This window comes from Oryctolagus cuniculus, chromosome 11, assembly GCF_051225735.1.
Source record: "Oryctolagus cuniculus isolate XC-2025 breed Fujian yellow rabbit chromosome 11, ASM5122573v1, whole genome shotgun sequence".
Taxonomy (NCBI): Eukaryota; Metazoa; Chordata; class Mammalia; order Lagomorpha; family Leporidae; genus Oryctolagus; species Oryctolagus cuniculus.
In genome coordinates, this window is record NC_142877.1 from 55,647,609 (window position 1) to 55,664,754 (window position 17,146).

General features: G+C 60.8%; 2 protein-coding genes across 2 annotated transcripts; both read right to left on the minus strand.

Moving 5' to 3' along the window:
• Positions 1 to 207: 207 nt before the first annotated feature.
• Positions 208 to 4,559, minus strand: LOC138843098 (keratin, type II cytoskeletal 6A-like). Its single transcript, XM_002710998.6, has 9 exons — positions 3,956 to 4,559; positions 3,266 to 3,480; positions 2,876 to 2,936; positions 2,632 to 2,727; positions 2,351 to 2,515; positions 1,722 to 1,847; positions 1,270 to 1,490; positions 1,066 to 1,100; positions 208 to 959 (listed from the first exon to the last, which is right to left on the minus strand). The coding sequence occupies exons 1-9, from the start codon at positions 4,496 to 4,498 to the stop codon at positions 730 to 732; spliced, it is 1,692 nt and encodes a 563-aa protein (XP_002711044.3). The 5' UTR covers positions 4,499 to 4,559; the 3' UTR covers positions 208 to 729.
• A 7,098-nt stretch (positions 4,560 to 11,657) lies between these two features.
• On the minus strand, positions 11,658 to 15,999 carry LOC138843071 (keratin, type II cytoskeletal 6A). The gene is made up of 9 exons (XM_002710999.6): positions 15,396 to 15,999; positions 14,707 to 14,921; positions 14,317 to 14,377; positions 14,073 to 14,168; positions 13,791 to 13,955; positions 13,165 to 13,290; positions 12,715 to 12,935; positions 12,509 to 12,543; positions 11,658 to 12,402 (listed from the first exon to the last, which is right to left on the minus strand). Exons 1-9 carry the CDS (start codon positions 15,936 to 15,938, stop codon positions 12,173 to 12,175), a joined length of 1,692 nt encoding a protein of 563 aa, XP_002711045.3. The 5' UTR covers positions 15,939 to 15,999; the 3' UTR covers positions 11,658 to 12,172.
• Between the last annotated feature and the right edge of the window lie 1,147 nt (positions 16,000 to 17,146).

Here is a 17,146-nt window from a genome sequence, read left to right on the forward strand (position 1 = left end):
GCCTGATGCTCCTGGTCTAGCAGCTGGATATGTGTGGTTGGATCCTGCAGGGAACCTGACACAGAGGAGTCTGGGGTTTCCTGATCCCCCATAAGGACAGGAGCACAACGCATGGGGGAGGACTCTGGGTCAGCATGAGGGTACACTGATCCCCGGGTGGAGGAGCAGATCCTGTGTCCCCCAACCAGGCAGCAAGAATGACACAGGTCTTGGAAATCTGCTTTATTTATAATCACGAGAAAGCATGGGCAGAGGGAAGAGCAGGGGACACCAAGTGTGTGGACACGGACTGTGTAACCATGGGACGGCCCCTCGTGTGCCCATGGCCACGGCCAGGCAGGATCACCCCACTGCGAGAATGGGGATGTCTGGCCCAGTGGAAGAGAAAGGCAAAGGGCTCTGTTCTGGAATGGACCAGAGAGAATTTTCTAGAAAGAAGAGGGGCAGAGACACTAGTGCTGCAATGCACACCCTCGGAGACAGAACTGTGGGGACAGAGGCACAGGAAGTGGCTAAGAGACTGTGAGAGGGCAGAGGTGCCCTGTGATGGTGACAAGGGCACTCGGGCACAGCTCGGTGGAAAAGAGGAGGAGGGAGGGGCCCTCGGCAGCCTCAGCTCCAAGCAGAGAGCAGGACAGGCCTGAGGCCAGGGCAGGGCAGGCTGCCTGCCCCAGGTCTCTGCAGCCAGGCGGGGGCCCAGGGCTGGGGGCCACACATCAGGGGTGGGGCTCAGTGCCTGTAGCTCTTCCTGCTGGAGGTGGTGCTGCTGTACTTGATGGAGGAACCGCTGCCCCCGGCGGAGCCCAGGCCGCCCCCGAGGCCGAGGCCGATGCCGCTGCCAGCACTGAAGCCGCCTCCGAGCCCGTGGCCACTGCTGTAGGAGTAGCTGCTGCCGCCGCCCACACCTGCGCCGCTGCCACTGGCGCCGTAGCCGCTGGACACGGTGGACTGCACCACGGCTGCAGGGTGCACACAAGCACACAGCATGAGCTGGTGAGCACCTGTGCCCAGCCCCAGCCCAGTCCCAGGAGCGCCAGGGCAGGGAGGAAGGGAGCAAGGACTTACAGATGTTGACTTGTCCAACGCCTTCGCCACTCAGCCTAGGAGAGAGGACGGGGGAGGTGAGACCTAGGAGCTCTACTGAAGACAAGGGCAGGCCAGCGGCCCTCCCGTGGTCCAGAGGGACGCAGCTGGGCCCAGACTGGGAGCCCTGGGCTGGCTCAGACCAGGTGCCTGTGCACCCAGGTGCAGAAGGAGGGGCAGGCTCACCTGCACTCCTCGCCCTCCAGCAGCTTCCTGTAGGTGGCGATCTCGACATCCAGCGCCAGCTTCACATTCATGAGCTCCTGGTACTCCCTGAGCAGCCGCGCCATGTCCTGCTTGGCCTTCTGCAGGGCGTCCTCCAGCCCCTCCAGCTTGGCCCGCGCGTCCTTGAGGGCCAGCTCCCCGCGCTGCTCGGCGTCGGCGATGGCCGCCTGCAGGGAGGCGCACTGGGGCGGGAGGAGAGCAGGCAGAGGCTCTGAGCATCTCCATCTCCCAGATCGCATTTATCTGCCATTCCCTGGTGGAATTGGCACTGTTCCCACAACGTGGGTTTCTTGCCCTAGGCTGGGTCCACCCCTGCTCAGCCCCCATAGAGTAGGGAATTCCCAGCATCTTGCCCGATGCGAGCCTAGGGTGCAGCAGGGACACCAGAGAGAGTTGGCCCCACCCCCGCGCACCTGCTTCTTGACGTGGTCGATCTCAGACCTCAGCCTCTGGATCATGCGGTTGATCTCCGCGATCTCCTGCTTGGTGTTGCGCAGGTCGTCCCCGTGTCTGCCGGCCGTGACCTGCAGCTCCTCGTACTGCGGGGGGGAGGGCGGGGGAGACAGACATCGGTGAGCCGCACCGGTAGGGTTTTGAGAGCAAATGAGAGGTAGAGACAGATCCAGAGCTGAGGACGGAGAGACACCATCCCCTGCCTCAGCCCCAGATGTCTGCCAACAGCAGGGCTGGACACAGCCAGGTCCAGGAACTCATCCCCATCTCCCAGGTGCAGCAGGAAGCACTCATGGAGCCAAGAGCTGCGCCCTGACTGCACCCGAGCAGGACCTGAACTCAGCGGCCAGAGCAGGGCTCCCATGTGGGATGCAGGCGTCCTAACTGCTAGACCACTGGCTGGCCCATGTGGGTTTCTCCATGGAAACCATGTATCAGGTTTGTAATAACGTTACCATAATGACCCGGCAGGGGGCACTGGCTCATATGACAGCCCATCTTCTCTCAGGAGGGGACCCCAGTTATCTGCAGCCTCTGGGGTTCAGGGAGGGCCCCGGGAATCCCGCAGTGGCTGCCCCGCCATGCCCACCTTGGTCTGGTACCAGGCCTCCGCCTCGGCGCGGCTCCTCTGGGCGATGTCCTCGTATTGCGCCTTCACCTCGGCGATGATGCTGTCCAGGTCCAGGTGCCGGTTGTTGTCCATGGACAGCACCACGGACGTGTCGGAGACGTGGGTCTGCATCTGGGACAGCTCCTGTGGGGAGAGCTCCGTGACCCCTGTGCCCTGGGGGTCTCTGAGGGCCTGACCCCGGCATGAGCCCCCGCGCAGACTCTGAGTGGGGCAGATACACGGTGGGTGGAGCCACTGACCGCGTCATAGAAGGCTCTCAGGAAGTTGATCTCGTCGGTGAGACCGTCCACCTTAGCCTGGAGCTCCACCTTGTTCATGTAGGCGGCGTCCACGTCCTGGGGAAAGGGGCCACGGGCTGAGGTCAGCAGAGCGCCCCCTGCTGGGTCCCCACTGCTGGGTCCCAGGTCTGCCCCAGGGTGGGCATAGACTCAGAGACAAGCCCCGCCCTCAGCCAGACACCTGCTGCTGACATCATAGGCTCACCTTCTTCAGAGTCACAAACTCATTCTCGGCCGCCGTGCGCTTGTTGATTTCATCTTCATATCTGCTCGGAGAAGACAGGACAGGGCTGGGGCGGGGGGCAGCAGGCGGCAGAGGCCCGGCCAGGCCCCCAGAGTTTGCACGAACAGAAATAGTCCAGGCTGAGCTCATGGCACTGAGAGCCTGACAGGCAGCCTAGGGTGCCCCTCACTGTCCCGTGCTCAAGCCCTGTCGCGTGGTGCTTCTGTGCCATCAGAGGTCCTTGGACACTGTCAGGTTCATGTCCCAGCCCTCGGATGCTGCAGCTCAGGAATGGGGCCCTGGTCTGGACGCAGTCACCCTGGCCGGGACCTTGGCCCGGCAGCCCCTGAGCCGCTCCCCCACGTCACTCACTTCTTCTTGTAGTCCTCCACCAGGTCCTGCATGCCTCGCAGCTCCGAGTCCAGGCGGCCCCGCTCCCCGAGGATGCTGTCCAGCTGCCTCCGGAGGTTGCTGATGTACTGCTCGAACAGCGGCTCCAGGCTCTGCCTCGCGGGCCGGGTGCCCTGCTCCTGCAGCAGCGTCCACTTGGTGTCCAGGACCTTGTTCTGCTGCTCCAGGAAGCGCACCTGCGGGGAGCCGAGTTGGAAGGTGGAGACACTTGGCTTTGCTGTGACTTCCCTGCTTCTCATCTGCTGCTTCTCCTAAACCTTTCCTGGGGGCTCTGCTTGGCCCTGTGTCTGGTGGGGGTGGGGAGATCCAGCGGGAAGCCCCCAGCCTCCCACTCTCAGGGCACAGCCAGCACCAGGAATGGCTGGCTGGAGTGGGGGGAGCTGCAAAGGCCCAGGCACTGCTGCTGCCTGGAACCTGTGGCCTTCCTGGGCCATCAGCCCCGGTATGTGAGCACAGAGTTCATGTCTGTCCTGTAGTAGCCGAGGAGCCCCAGGGCAAGCAATAATGTCCTGTCTGCCAAGCCCCTTCCCACCCAGGATGCGGGAATGAGCAGAAACCCGCACCTGCCATCAATGAAGTGATTTGCACAGAGCTGAAACCAAACTTCCCTCCCGCTGCTGAGTCCGGCATTTGCCGAAGGTCCCGGCTCACCTTGTCGATGAAGGAGGCGAACTTGTTGTTGAGGGTCTTGATCTGCTCGCGCTCCTCCGTCCTCACCCGCTGGATGGTGGGGTCGATTTGCAGGTTGAGGGGCGTCAGGAGGCTCTGGTTGACCGTGACCTCTTGGATGCCTCCAGGGGGGCACACGGGGAAGCCAGCGCCCCCGTAGCCGCCGCCAAAACCAGCTCCACCGCCGAGCCCCAAGCCGCCCCCCATGCCTGCGCCGAAACCAAATCCGCTGCCGGCTCCACCTCCGAAGCCATAGCCGCCTCCAAATCTGCTGGTGTAGCCGCCTCCGACGCCACAGCTGCCACCCACCACGGAGATCCTCCTGGAGCCCCCCACGCCATAGAGGCTGCGGCTTCCAAAGCCAGCGCCTGCACAGGCTCCCCCGAGCCCCGCACCGCCCCTGGAGCGGGACACAGAGACAGAGCTGAAGCCAGAGTGGCTGCCCCTGGGGAGTCTGGCGGAGCTGGTGCTGAAGCCGCGGCGGCTGACGCTGGTCTGGGTCCTCACGGTGGACTTGCTGGCCATGGCTGCAGGAGGGAGAAGGCTGAGCGGGCGGGAGTGCGGGAGCTGGGGCTGCGGAGCAGGTGTGTGAGCTGGGCTCCGGGCTGCACTTTATATAGGCTGAGAATGGGCTGGGCCCGTCCTGGAAGTGGAGCTGGCAGGGCGGGGACGGCTGGGCTCTCCCCATCCTGAGTTCACCTGGCTTAGCAGAGAAGTTTCGAAACAGCCAGTCTGCGATTTTGCTTCCTGAGTCGGGCAAAATTCCTCTGCCTCCAGCTTGGGCTGGACTTCAGCACAAGCAGAATAGCTGGAATCAGAGACGCCTGGAGCGGGGCACAGCCCAGCGAGGTTGTTCATGGGTTGCTGGCTGTGTCTCTCAAGTCCCCACCTGTCCCGTCCATGGTGGACATCACAGACTCCTTATTTTAGGCATCATGCCCTGTTCAGAATGATGGCCCCTTTCCTTGCCAGGCCTTCCAGGTGTAATGGGACTGCCCCTCCTCTGTGTAATCCCACAGAGCTAGCACAGACAGAGACCAGCAGGTTAGGATTCTGAGGACGGATCCCCGCCTGCAACACAGCCTGGAGCTGGCCTCTGGTCTTTGTCCCTTTCTGCCTCGTGTGTCCAGTTCTCAGCCGTGGAGTTTCTCTAAGGTGCTCCTGTGTCCCTCGTGTCCCTGTGAGTGACAGTTCCAATGTGAGGCTGAGTGAAGTTCTCCTGTGGCTAAAACAGTCGAGAGAGGCATGGAGTAGGGTGCCCGTGGAGAATCTGAGTGCTGGTCTCTGACCCGTGTGTGCAAGTCAGACACAGCATGGCTAAGACCAGAATGCTCGTGACGCTCGCCTCCCACCACTGCATCGTCACCCAGTTGGCACGCGTGTCCCTCCACCCAGTCAACCATTGCCGTCCATAGTTATGACCAGACATGGCCAGCGTACTGAGCCCATGCACTCACTGCTGTCTGCTGTGGTTTCCCCATTTGCTGTCTAGGAAGGTTGCACACAGCGAGTAGAGGCTGGGGGGCGAGGATTCCAGGGGGTTATCTGTGCAGGAGCCCGTGCAAGGCTGTGTGCAAACTCCGCACCATTTCTGCAGACACAGGAGCTGTGCAGCCCTCGGGCCTCCTGGAACCACCACCCTCTGATCCAGCGGGGGAACCATGTCGGGGGAGTCACAGAGCCTCCAGGTCCTGGTGGGTCCTTCTAGAACCTTCCCTGGCATATGCTCCTGTGCTGCTCCTGGGGAGCCTGTGGGGTGCAGGTGCCTGGGTGTGTGTGTGAGTGAGTGTGTGAGTGTGGATGTGTGTGAATGTGTGAGTGGGTGTGGATAGGTGTGAGTGTATGTGTGAGTGTGTGTTTGAGTGTGAGTGTATATGTTTGAGTGTGAGATTGTGCATGAGTGCACAAGTGTGTGTGTTTCAGTGTGAGATTGTGCATGAGTGTATGTGTGTGATTGTGTGCAAGTCTGTGTGAGTGTGTGTAGGTGTATGTGTGAGTATGTGAATGTGAGGTGAGTGGGTGTGAGTGTGCATGAGTGTGAGTGTGTGAGTGTGAGATTGTGCATGAGTGTATGTGTGTGAGTATGTGAGTATGTGTGTCAGTCTGTGTGTGTGTAAGTATATGTGTGAGTGTGTAAATGTGAGTGTGGTGTGTGAGAGTGGTGTAAGTGAGCGGGTTGTGAAGGTGTGTGGGTGTGAGTGTGAGAGTGTGTGTGAGTGTGTATGAGTTGGATCTTAGGTGGAATTTGGTATTTTGGGAGTGACCTGGCTCTGTTGTAAGGGAATCAAGCACAGGTGGATTGTAACATGACCACACCTGTGTGCAGGTACATATTACCTGCACATACGTGTCAGCCCGCTGGAGACAATGACAAAAAGGCCACGGGGCCGGCGCCGCGGCTCACTAGGCTAATCCTCCGCCTAGCGGCGCCGGCACACCGGGTTCTAGTCCCGGTCGGGGCGCCGGATTCTGTCCCGGTTGCCCCTCTTCCACGGCCAGCCCTCTGCTGTGGCCAGGGAGTGCAGTGGAGGATGGCCCAGGTGCTTGGGCCCTGCACCCCATGGGAGACCAGGAGAAGCACCTGGCTCCTGGCTCCTGCCATCGGATCAGCGCGGTGCGCCGGCCGCAGCGCGCCGGCCGCGGCGGCCATTGGAGGGTGAACCATCGGCAAAAGGAAGACCTTTCTCTCTGTCTCTCTCTCACTGTCCACTCTGCCTGTCCAAAAAAAAAAAAAAAAAAAAAAAGCCACGGGATATGACAGGATCATTCTGTTGCGGGCTGTTTGTGTGGCACCGTGGGTTAGGCCACCAGCTGTGCAGCCGCCTCCCCTGTCAGGGACACCCCCGGAGTCCCAGCTGCTCCTCTTCCAACCCCACTCCCTGCTACGCGTTAGTGCAAGCAGAGACAACGGCTCGAAACCCGGCTCCTGCCGCCCATGTGGAAATCCTCAGTAGCCCCTGGGCTCCTGGCTGTGACCTGGCCCAGCTCCAGTGTTGTGGCCATACAGGCAGTGAGTCACCAGATACAAGACTTCTCATTCTGTCTTACCCTCTTTGTCTCTCTACCATTCCGTTGTAAAAAAGAAATTTTAAAAAACTTAGGCAGAATGGAGTGAGAACATACGTTTATTTTGAAAACCTAAGTTTATTTAGGAGCATGTGGGGAAGATTCCACGTGTACTTTGTCACTGTCCATGTTGCCCATGAGGTGTGTGACCCGCACATAGCAGGTGGCCGGCGGCAGGGTTCTCCGTGTAAGATCTGCAAACACAGACAGACACGCACACGCACACGTGACCAGACGCCCAGGCTGCCTCCTCTGTGCTGGTGTCTCCTCGTCTCGGTGCTGGGTTCTCTCCTGATGCCCTTGTCCCTGCCAGTGGCTCTCTCCTAACTGTCTGCCCCTCCCCCTCCCCCTCCCCCTCCCCCTCCCCTGCACCTGCACCTGCACCTGCACCTGTGCCATGTGACGCAGCACTGCGCTTCCTCTGGTGCTGCTGTCCAGGGCCCAGGGCTCTGTCTCAGCTCTGCCTCCTGACGCTTTCTCTTTGTGTCTCTGCACACTGTCCCTTTGCTCTCTGTGTGCAATTATGATTCGCAAATATCAAATGTGGAGAGAGAGCGGCACTCACAGAGAGAGCTGTCGATAGTCACAGAGACAGATAGAGAGAGAGAGAGAACACCCCCATCGCTGGTTCACACTCCTCTGTCCCCTGTAACAGCTGGGGCTGGCCCCGGGCTGTATGGATCACAGAGCTCAGAGAACTGAAGCAGGACTCCATGGCGACAGGAATCCCAGATCTGAGCCATCACTGCTGCCTCCCGGGGTCTGTGGTAGCCGGAAGCTGCAGTCTGGAGGCAGGGGTGTTTGTGTGTGTGTGGATCCCAGGCTCGCCCATGGGGGACACAGGTGCCTCCTTAGAGGCCCAGACCACCTACAGAGTGCCTGCTCTGCTGTCTGTGTGTCCCGGGGCTGATTTCATTCAATCTGTTGCCTGTGTTTCTGGGCGCCTCCTGTCTGGCCAGTGTTCTGGAAGGGCCTTGGTTCCTCTGTTCCTTTCATTTTGTTCCTGTTTAGACCTTCTGTGGGTCCTAGAAGAGGCCCTGTGAGCAGCGCTCGGCTCTGTCCTTGTCATTTGAAGGAGCTGTCAGGAGAGGCAGGGCCGGGCCCGCTCCAGGCTCTCGGGTTGGCCAGGACGAGCTGGGCTGTGTGCAGATCCTCCCCGTCCTGGATTCAGCCAAGCCAGTGAGCGCCTCTGCAGTCCTAGCCTCTGCAACACCACGCCGGCTCCCGAGCGCTGTCCCCACGGCTGGGTCCCGGTTGCCCACGTGTGTGTCCAACCTCCCTCTGCGACTGCCCTGAAATGTTTCTGGAAGGAAGACATTGGGACAGGAAGCTTGAGCCCAAGCCGACAGTGCGGCTGTGAGTGTCGCTCCGCCAGCCCCAGCCAGAAGGGGAGAAACCCAGCTGGAGATCAGATCTTCCTCCCTGCTCACCACCTGAGCTGGGACCTGGTGTGTCCCCACGCCAGACCTGAGTGACAGCACCAGCGTCTCTGGGTCTCACTCCTGCCCTGCTGGGACTGGAGCAGACGGTGTGCTCTGGGTTCTCAGTCTTGCAGCAGGGTCTGCACAGGAAACCCGGTGCTCCCGAGGGTCCCCACAGCTGAGTGCACAGCTGGGACTTGGGGATCCAGAGTTACATGCACAATTTCTTTTTTTTTTTTTTTGACAGGCACAGTGGACAGTGAGAGAGAGAGACAGAGAGAAAGGTCTTCCTTTTGCCGTTGGTTCACTCTCCAATGGCCGCCGCGGCCGACGCGCTGCGGCCGGAGCACCGTGCTGATCCGATGGCAGGAGCCAGGAGCCAGGTGCTTCTCCTGGTCTCCCATGGGGTGCAGGGCCCAAGCACCTGGGCCATCCTCCACTGCACTCCCTGGCCACAGCAGAGAGCTGGCCTGGAAGAGGGGCAACCGGGATAGAATCCGGCGCCCTGACCGGGACTAGAACCCGGTGTGCCGGCGCCGCTAGGCGGAGGATTAGCCTAGTGAGCCGCGGCACCGGCCGGCACAATTTCTTTATAAGAAATCTCTCTCACACTCCCTCTGTCTCTCTCTCTGTCGTCACACTGTACATCCATCCTTGGATCCACTGATTCATTAAAATATTTTCTGGAATGTTCCAATTCTATTCTCACTGTGGTATACAGCACATGTGTTAGACGGGACTCCAAGGCGACATCCATGGGAGAGAGCGGAGAGGCTGCACTCATTAACATGAAGACTTCTGCTCTTGCAAGAGAGCCTGTTGCTGATTTTAGGGACCAAGGAAGAAGGGAGGCAGCCAGTCAGAGCAGAAACAACTTGGATCGAAGTCAGGACAGAGAGGCAGGGCAAGGGAGATTCTCGCTCAGCCGGTGAGCAGGGGTCTGAGAAGAGAGTCAGCCCCTGGCCAGGGCACTGCAGCCCACCGATGCTGCTTGTAGAGACAGGGTATTGGGGCGGGGGGGGAATGTGTGAGGCCCTCATCCACTGAGAGAGGACGGTTTGAAGAGGCAGAAGACCCCCTTGGTCAGAGTTTGCATCACTTGCTCCTCTCAGCTGGGAATGTCACGGGCCAAGCAGGCAGCTGAACGCCGTGGCCGCAGCACCTCAGCGTCACTCTGCCCCAGGTTCCGTGTGCCCTGTGTGAGGGTCACACTTGGGGCACACGGCCCCGAAGTCCTAAGAGGAAACCTTGTGAGGATGAGCAGTCAGGGCCCCGCCTGGGAGGACACCCTGATACCAGGAGGTCTCTCAGAGGCCGGGCACCCACTGAATCTCCCTGCAGAATTCCTGGACTGGAGTTTCTCCTTTAGGTTTCTGTACATGGATTCCATGTCTGCCAGGAGTCTGGGGGTTTCTGATGATTTCCCCTTGGGAGCAACATGGTATTGGGCGTCCACAAGGACTCGGCCCATTTCGTCTCAGGTTGTTACATGGTTTGACACGGAGCTGGGGTAGTTTGTCTATATTATGTGTCTCATGTTCACTGAGCCTTAGCTCCATTATATTTAAATTCTCTCTCTCTCTCTTTCTCTCTCAAACACACAGGCACACATACACACACACACGTGCTAAGTGGTCTTAGTTGTAGAAAATCTTTCCCAGCTGTGGTCAGGGAAGAGGAGGTGGGGCCAAGGTGAGGTGCTGCCCACTTTGCATGGGCAATAGTGAAGTGGGGGGGAATCTAGGATACAAGGAAGCCCCAAGCCCTGGCAGTGCCAGATCACCCTGGACAATTTCTCCAATGATGTGAGAACTGGGGGTGAGGAGAACACGGTCACGCGCAGGCCAGCTCTCCAGCCTGGAGTCCCCACTCGGGTCACCCTGAGTCATCTCAAGCATAAGTCAGGACCGGGCATGCGCTAGTCAGGGATGGGATCTCCATTCCCCCTGGGTTGGGGGCGGTGAACTCTTGGGGAGGTTCCCAGGTGTCAGGGGCGTTCCTTCCTCCTGGGGCCCTCAGGCTTCAGGACCTGTGAGCCGAGCTGCCGCCTGGCCCTGGGTGCCAAAGCCTCCGGCAGCCCTGGCATCTGGCTGCACTGGCTGACCATTCTCTGCTGTGCGGGTCCCATGCTGCACACCCCAGGTCCCATGTTTGTCTCTGTCCTCAGGTGGGATCCCAGAAGTCAGTTCCATCAGCACATTGCGCTCCTGAATTGCTCTCACGGGTTGTTGCCACTCTCCTGGTACTGAAGGGTTTCTATCAACGATTTCCTGGAATGCAATATTGGGGAGAGATGGGGAGAGGATGACATAGGGGCAGATAGAAGAGGGTGTCTTTTTTTTTTTTGGCATGCAGAGTTAGACAGTGAGAGAGAGAGAGACAGAGAGGAAGGTCTTCCTCTTTCTCCATTGGTTCACCCCCCAAGTGGCTGCTATGGCTGGCACGTTATGGCCATTGCACTGCGCTGATCTGAAGCCAGGAGCCAGCTGCTTCCTCCTGGTTTCCCACGTGGGTGCAGGGCCCAAGGACCTGGGCCATCCTCCACTGCCCTCCCGAGTGACAGCAGAGAGCTGGACTGGAAGAGGAGTAACCTTGACAGAATCTGGCGCCCCAACCGGGACTAGAACCTGCAGTGGGGGCGCCGCAGTCAGAGGATTAGCCTAGTGAGCCGTGGTGCCGGCCAGAAGAGGGTGCTTGTACCTCTGCTGGGTCACTCCATGCAGCTGCCAGGACTGAGTTGGAATTTGGTACCTGATCCCTAACCAGAGGCTCCCAGTGCCTGAGCAGAGCGCTGGACCACAAGGAGAGCCCCTGGGACCCGTGCTGACACCCAGTGTGGGAGCAGGGGTCCCCATCCGGGGCTTCTCCACGGCATCTCCTCTCTCGCTCGGACTGAAGGATGACTCCAATATCCTAGACTTTCTCACGTGACTTTTGCCCTGATTGTCTCTGTGTGGGGTCAGTGCAGTGACCTGGACTCTGGCCTGATGCTCCCGGTCTAGGAGCTGCATATGTGTGGTTGGATCCTGCAGGGAACCTGACACAGAGGAGTCTGGGGTTTCCTGATCCCCCATAAGGACAGGAGCACAACGCATGGGGGAGGACTCTGGGTCAGCATGAGGGTACACTGATCCCCGGGTGGAGGAGCAGATCCTGTGTCCTCCAACCAGGCAGCAAGAAAGACACAGGTCATGGAAATCTGCTTTATTTATAATCACGAGAAAGCACGGGCAGAGGGAAGAGCAGTGGACACCACCTGTGTGGACACGCATTGTGTAACCACGGGACGGCCCCTCGTGTGCCCATGGCCACGGCCAGGCAGGATCACCCCACTGCGAGAATGGGGATGTCTGGCCCAGTGGAAGAGAAAGGCAAAGGGCTCTGTTCTGGAATGGACCAGAGAGAATTTTCTAGAAAGAAGAGGGGCAGAGACACTAGTGCTGCAATGCACACCCTCGGAGACAGAACTGTGGGGACAGAGGCACAGGAAGTGGCTAAGAAACTGTGAGAGGGCAGAGGTGCCCTGTGATGGTGACAAGGGCGCTCGGGCACAGCTCGGTGGACAGAGAGGAGGAGGGAGGGGCCCTCGGCAGCCTCAGCTCCAAGCAGAGAGCAGGACGGAGCTGAGGCCAGGGCAGGGCAGGCCGCCTGCCCCAGGTCTCTGCAGCCAGGCGGGGGCCCAGGGCTGGGGGCCACGCATCAGGGGTGGGGCTCAGTGCCTGTAGCTCTTCCTGCTGGAGGTGGTGCTGCTGTACTTGATGGAGGCACCGCTGCCCCCGGCGGAGCCCAGGCCGCCCCCGAGGCCGAGGCCGATGCCGCTGCCAGCACTGAAGCCGCCTCCGAGCCCGTGGCCACTGCTGTAGGAGTAGCTGCTGCCGCCGCCCACACCTGCGCCGCTGCCACTGGCGCCGTAGCCGCTGGACACGGTGGACTGCACCACGGCTGCAGGGTGCACACAAGCACACAGCATGAGCTGGTGAGCACCTGTGCCCAGCCCCAGCCCAGTCCCAGGAGCACCAGGGCAGGGAGGAAGGAAGCAAGCACTTACAGATGTTGACTTGTCCAACGCCTTCGCCACTCAGCCTAGGAGAGAGGACGGGGGAGGTGAGACCTAGGAGCCCCACTGAGGACCGGGGCATGGCCAGCGGCCCTCCCGTGGTCCCAGAGGGACACAGCTGGGCCCCCACTGGGAGCCCTGGGCTGGCTCAGACCAGGAGCCTGTGTACCCAGGTGCAGAGGGAGGGGCGGGCTCACCTGCACTCCTCGCCCTCCAGCAGCTTCCTGTAGGTGGCAATCTCGACGTCCAGCGCCAGCTTCACATTCATGAGCTCCTGGTACTCCCTGAGCAGCCGCGCCATGTCCTGCTTGGCCTTCTGCAGGGCGTCCTCCAGCCCCTCCAGCTTGGCCCGCGCGTCCTTGAGGGCCAGCTCCCCGCGCTGCTCGGCGTCGGCGATGGCCGCCTGCAGGGAGGCGCACTGGGGCGGGGGAGAGCAGGCAGAGGCTCTGAGCATCTCCATCTCCCAGATCACATTTATCTGCCATTCCCTGGTGGAATTGGCACTGTTCCCACAACGTGGGTTTCTTGCCCTAGGCTGGGTCCACCCCTGCTCAGCCCCCTAGAGTAGGGAATTCCCAGCATCTTGCCCGATGCGAGCCTAGGGTGCAGCAGAGACACCAGAGCGAGTTGGCCCCACCCCCGCGCACCTGCTTCTTGACGTGGTCGATCTCAGACCTCAGCCTCTGGATCATGCGGTTGATCTCCGCGATCTCCTGCTTGGTGTTGCGCAGGTCGTCCCCGTGTCTGCCGGCCGTGACCTGCAGCTCCTCGTACTGCGGCGGGGAGGGCGGGGGAGACAACATCGGTGAGCCGCACGGTAGGGTTTTGAGAGCAAATGAGAGGTAGAGACAGATCCAGAACTGAGGACGGAGAGACACCATCCCCTGCCTCAGCCCCAGATGTCTGCCAACAGCAGGGCTGGACACAACCAGGTCCAGGAACTCATCCCCATCTCCCAGGTGCAGCAGGAAGCACTCATGGAGCCAAGAGCTGCGCCCTGACTGCACCCGAGCAGGATCTGAACTCAGCGGCCAGAGCAGGGTTCCCATGTGGGATGCAGGCGTCCTACTGCTAGACCACTGGCTGGCCCATGTGGGTTTCTCCATGGAAACCATGTATCAGGCTTGTAATAACGTTACCATAATGACCCGGCAGGGGGCACTGGCTCATATGACAGCCCGTCTTCTCTCAGGAGGGGACCCCAGTTATCTGCAGCCTCTGGGGTTCAGGGAGGGCCCCGGGAATCCCGCAGTGGCTGCCCCGCCCTGCCCACCTTGGTCTGGTACCAGGCCTCCGCCTCGGCGCGGCTCCTCTGGGCGATGTCCTCGTACTGCGCCTTCACCTCGGCGATGATGCTGTCCAGGTCCAGGTGCCGGTTGTTGTCCATGGACAGCACCACGGACGTGTCGGAGACGTGGGTCTGCATCTGGGACAGCTCCTGTGGGGAGAGCTCCGTGACCCCTGTGCCCTGGGGGGTCTCTGAGGGCCTGAGCCCGGCATGAGCCCCCACGCAGACTCTGAGTGGGGCAGATACACGGTGGGTGGAGCCACTGACCGCGTCATAGAAGGCTCTCAGGAAGTTGATCTCGTCGGTGAGACCGTCCACCTTAGCCTGGAGCTCCACCTTGTTCATGTAGGCGGCGTCCACGTCCTGGGGAAAGGGGCCACGGGCTGAGGTCAGCAGAGCGCCCCCTGCTGGGTCCCCACTGCTGGGTCCCAGGTCTGCCCCAGGGTGGGCAGGGACTCAGAGACAAGCCCCGCCCTCAGCCAGACACCTGCTGCTGACATCATAGGCTCACCTTCTTCAGAGTCACAAACTCATTCTCGGCCGCCGTGCGCTTGTTGATTTCATCTTCATATCTGCTCGGAGAAGACAGGACAGGGCTGGGGCGGGGGGCAGCAGGCGGCAGAGGCCCGGCCAGGCCCCCAGAGTTTGCACGAACAGAAATAGACCAGGCTGAGCTCATGGCACTGAGAGCCTGACAGGCAGCCTAGGGTGCCCCTCACTGTCCCGTGCTCAAGCCCTCTCGCGTGGTGCTTCTGTGCCATCAGAGGTCCTCGGACACTGTCAGGTTCATGTCCCAGCCCTCGGATGCTGCAGCTCAGGAATGGGGCCCTGGTCTGGACGCAGTCACCCTGGCCGGGACCTTGTCCCGGCAGCCCCTGAGCCGCTCCCCCACGTCACTCACTTCTTCTTGTAGTCCTCCACCAGGTCCTGCATGCCTCGCAGCTCCGAGTCCAGGCGGCCCCGCTCCCCGAGGATGCTGTCCAGCTGCCTCCGGAGGTTGCTGATGTACTGCTCGAACAGCGGCTCCAGGCTCTGCCTCGCGGGCCGGGTGCCCTGCTCCTGCAGCAGCGTCCACTTGGTGTCCAGGACCTTGTTCTGCTGCTCCAGGAAGCGCACCTGCGGGGAGCCGAGTTGGAAGGTGCAGACACTTGGCTTTGCTGTGACTTCCCTGCCTCCCATTTGCTGCTTCTCCTAAACCTTTCCTGGGGGCTCTGCTTGGCCTGTGTCTGGTGGGGGTGGGGAGACCCAGAGGGAAGCCCCCAGCCTCCCACTCTCAGGGCACAGCCGGCACCGGGAATGGCTGGCTGGAGTGGGGGGAGCTGCAAAGGCCCAGGCACTGCTGCTGCCTGGAACCTGTGGCCTTCCTGGGCCATCAGCCCCGGTATGTGAGCACAGAGTTCATGTCTGTCCCGCAGTAGCCGAGGAGCCCCAGGGCAAGCAATAATGTCCTGTCTGCCAAGTCCCTTCCCACCCAGGATGCGGGAACGAGCAGAAACCCGCACCTGCCATCAATGAAGTGATTTGCACAGAGCTGAAACCAAACTTCCCTCCCGCTGCTGAGTCCGGCATTTGCCGAAGGTCCCGGCTCACCTTGTCGATGAAGGAGGCGAACTTGTTGTTGAGGGTCTTGATCTGCTCGCGCTCCTCCGTCCTCACCCGCTGGATGGTGGGGTCGATTTGCAGGTTGAGGGGCGTCAAGAGGCTCTGGTTGACCGTGACCTCTTGGATGCCTCCAGGGGGGCACACGGGGAAGCCGGTGCCCCCGTAGCCGCCGCCAAAACCAGCTCCACCGCCGAGCCCCAAGCCGCCCCCCATGCCTGCGCCGAAACCAAATCCGCTGCCGGCTCCACCTCCGAAGCCATAGCCGCCTCCAAATCTGCTGGTGTAGCCGCCTCCGACGCCACAGCTGCCACCCACCACGGAGATCCTCCTGGAGCCCCCCACGCCATAGAGGCTGCGGCTTCCAAAGCCAGCGCCTGCACAGGCTCCCCCGAGCCCCGCACCGCCCCTGGAGCGGGACACAGAGACAGAGCTGAAGCCAGAGTGGCTGCCCCTGGGGAGTCTGGCGGAGCTGGTGCTGAAGCCGCGGCGGCTGACGCTGGTCTGGGTCCTCACGGTGGACTTGCTGGCCATGGCTGCAGGAGGGAGAAGGCTGAGCGGGCGGGAGTGCGGGAGCTGGGGCTGCGGAGCAGGTGTGTGAGCTGGGCTCCGGGCTGCACTTTATATAGGCTGAGAATGGGCTGGGCCCGTCCTGGAAGTGGAGCTGGCAGGGCGGGGACGGCTGGGCTCTCCCCATCCTGAGTTCACCTGGCTTAGCAGAGAAGTTTCGAAACAGCCAGTCTGCGATTTTGCTTCCTGAGTCGGGCAAAATTCCTCTGCCTCCAGCTTGGGCTGGACTTCAGCACAAGCAGAATAGCTGGAATCAGAGACGCCTGGAGCGGGGCACAGCCCAGCGAGGTTGTTCATGGGTTGCTGGCTGTGTCTCTCAAGTCCCCACCTGTCCCGTCCATGCTGGACATCACAGGCTCCTTATTTTAGGCATCATGCCCTGTTCAGAATGATGGCCCCTTTCCTTGCCAGGCCTTCCAGGTGTAATGGGACTGCCCCTCCTCTGTGTAATCCCACAGAGCTAGCACAGACAGAGACCAGCAGGTTAGGATTCTGAGGACGGATCCCCGCCTGCAACACAGCCTGGAGCTGGCCTCTGGTCTTTGTCCCTTTCTGCCTCGTGTGTCCAGTTCTCAGCCGTGGAGTTTCTCTAAGGTGCTCCTGTGTCCCTCGTGTCCCTGTGAGTGACAGTTCCAATGTGAGGCTGAGTGAAGTTCTCCTGTGGCTAAAACAGTCGAGAGAGGCATGGAGCAGGGTGCCCGTGGAGAATCTGAGTGCTGGTCTCTGACCCGTGTGTGCAAGTCAGACACAGCATGGCTAAGACCAGAATGCTCGTGACGCTCGCCTCCCACCACTGCATCGTCACCCAGTTGGCATGCGTGTCCCTCCACCCAGTCAACCATTGCCGTCCATAGTTATGACCAGACATGGCCAGCGTACTGAGCCCATGCACTCACTGCTGTCTGTTGTGGTTTCCCCATTTGCTCTCTAGGAAGGTTGCACACAGCGAATAGAGGCTGGGGGGCGAGGATTCCAGGGGGTTATCTGTGCAGGAGCCCGTGCAAGGCTGTGTGCAAACTCCGCACCATTTCTGCAGACACAGGAGCTGTGCAGCCCTTGGGCCTCCTGGAACCACCACCCTCTGATCCAGCGGGGGAACCATGTCGGGGGAGTCACAGAGCCTCCAGGTCCTGGTGGGTCCTTCTAGAACCTTCCCTGGCATATGCTCCTGT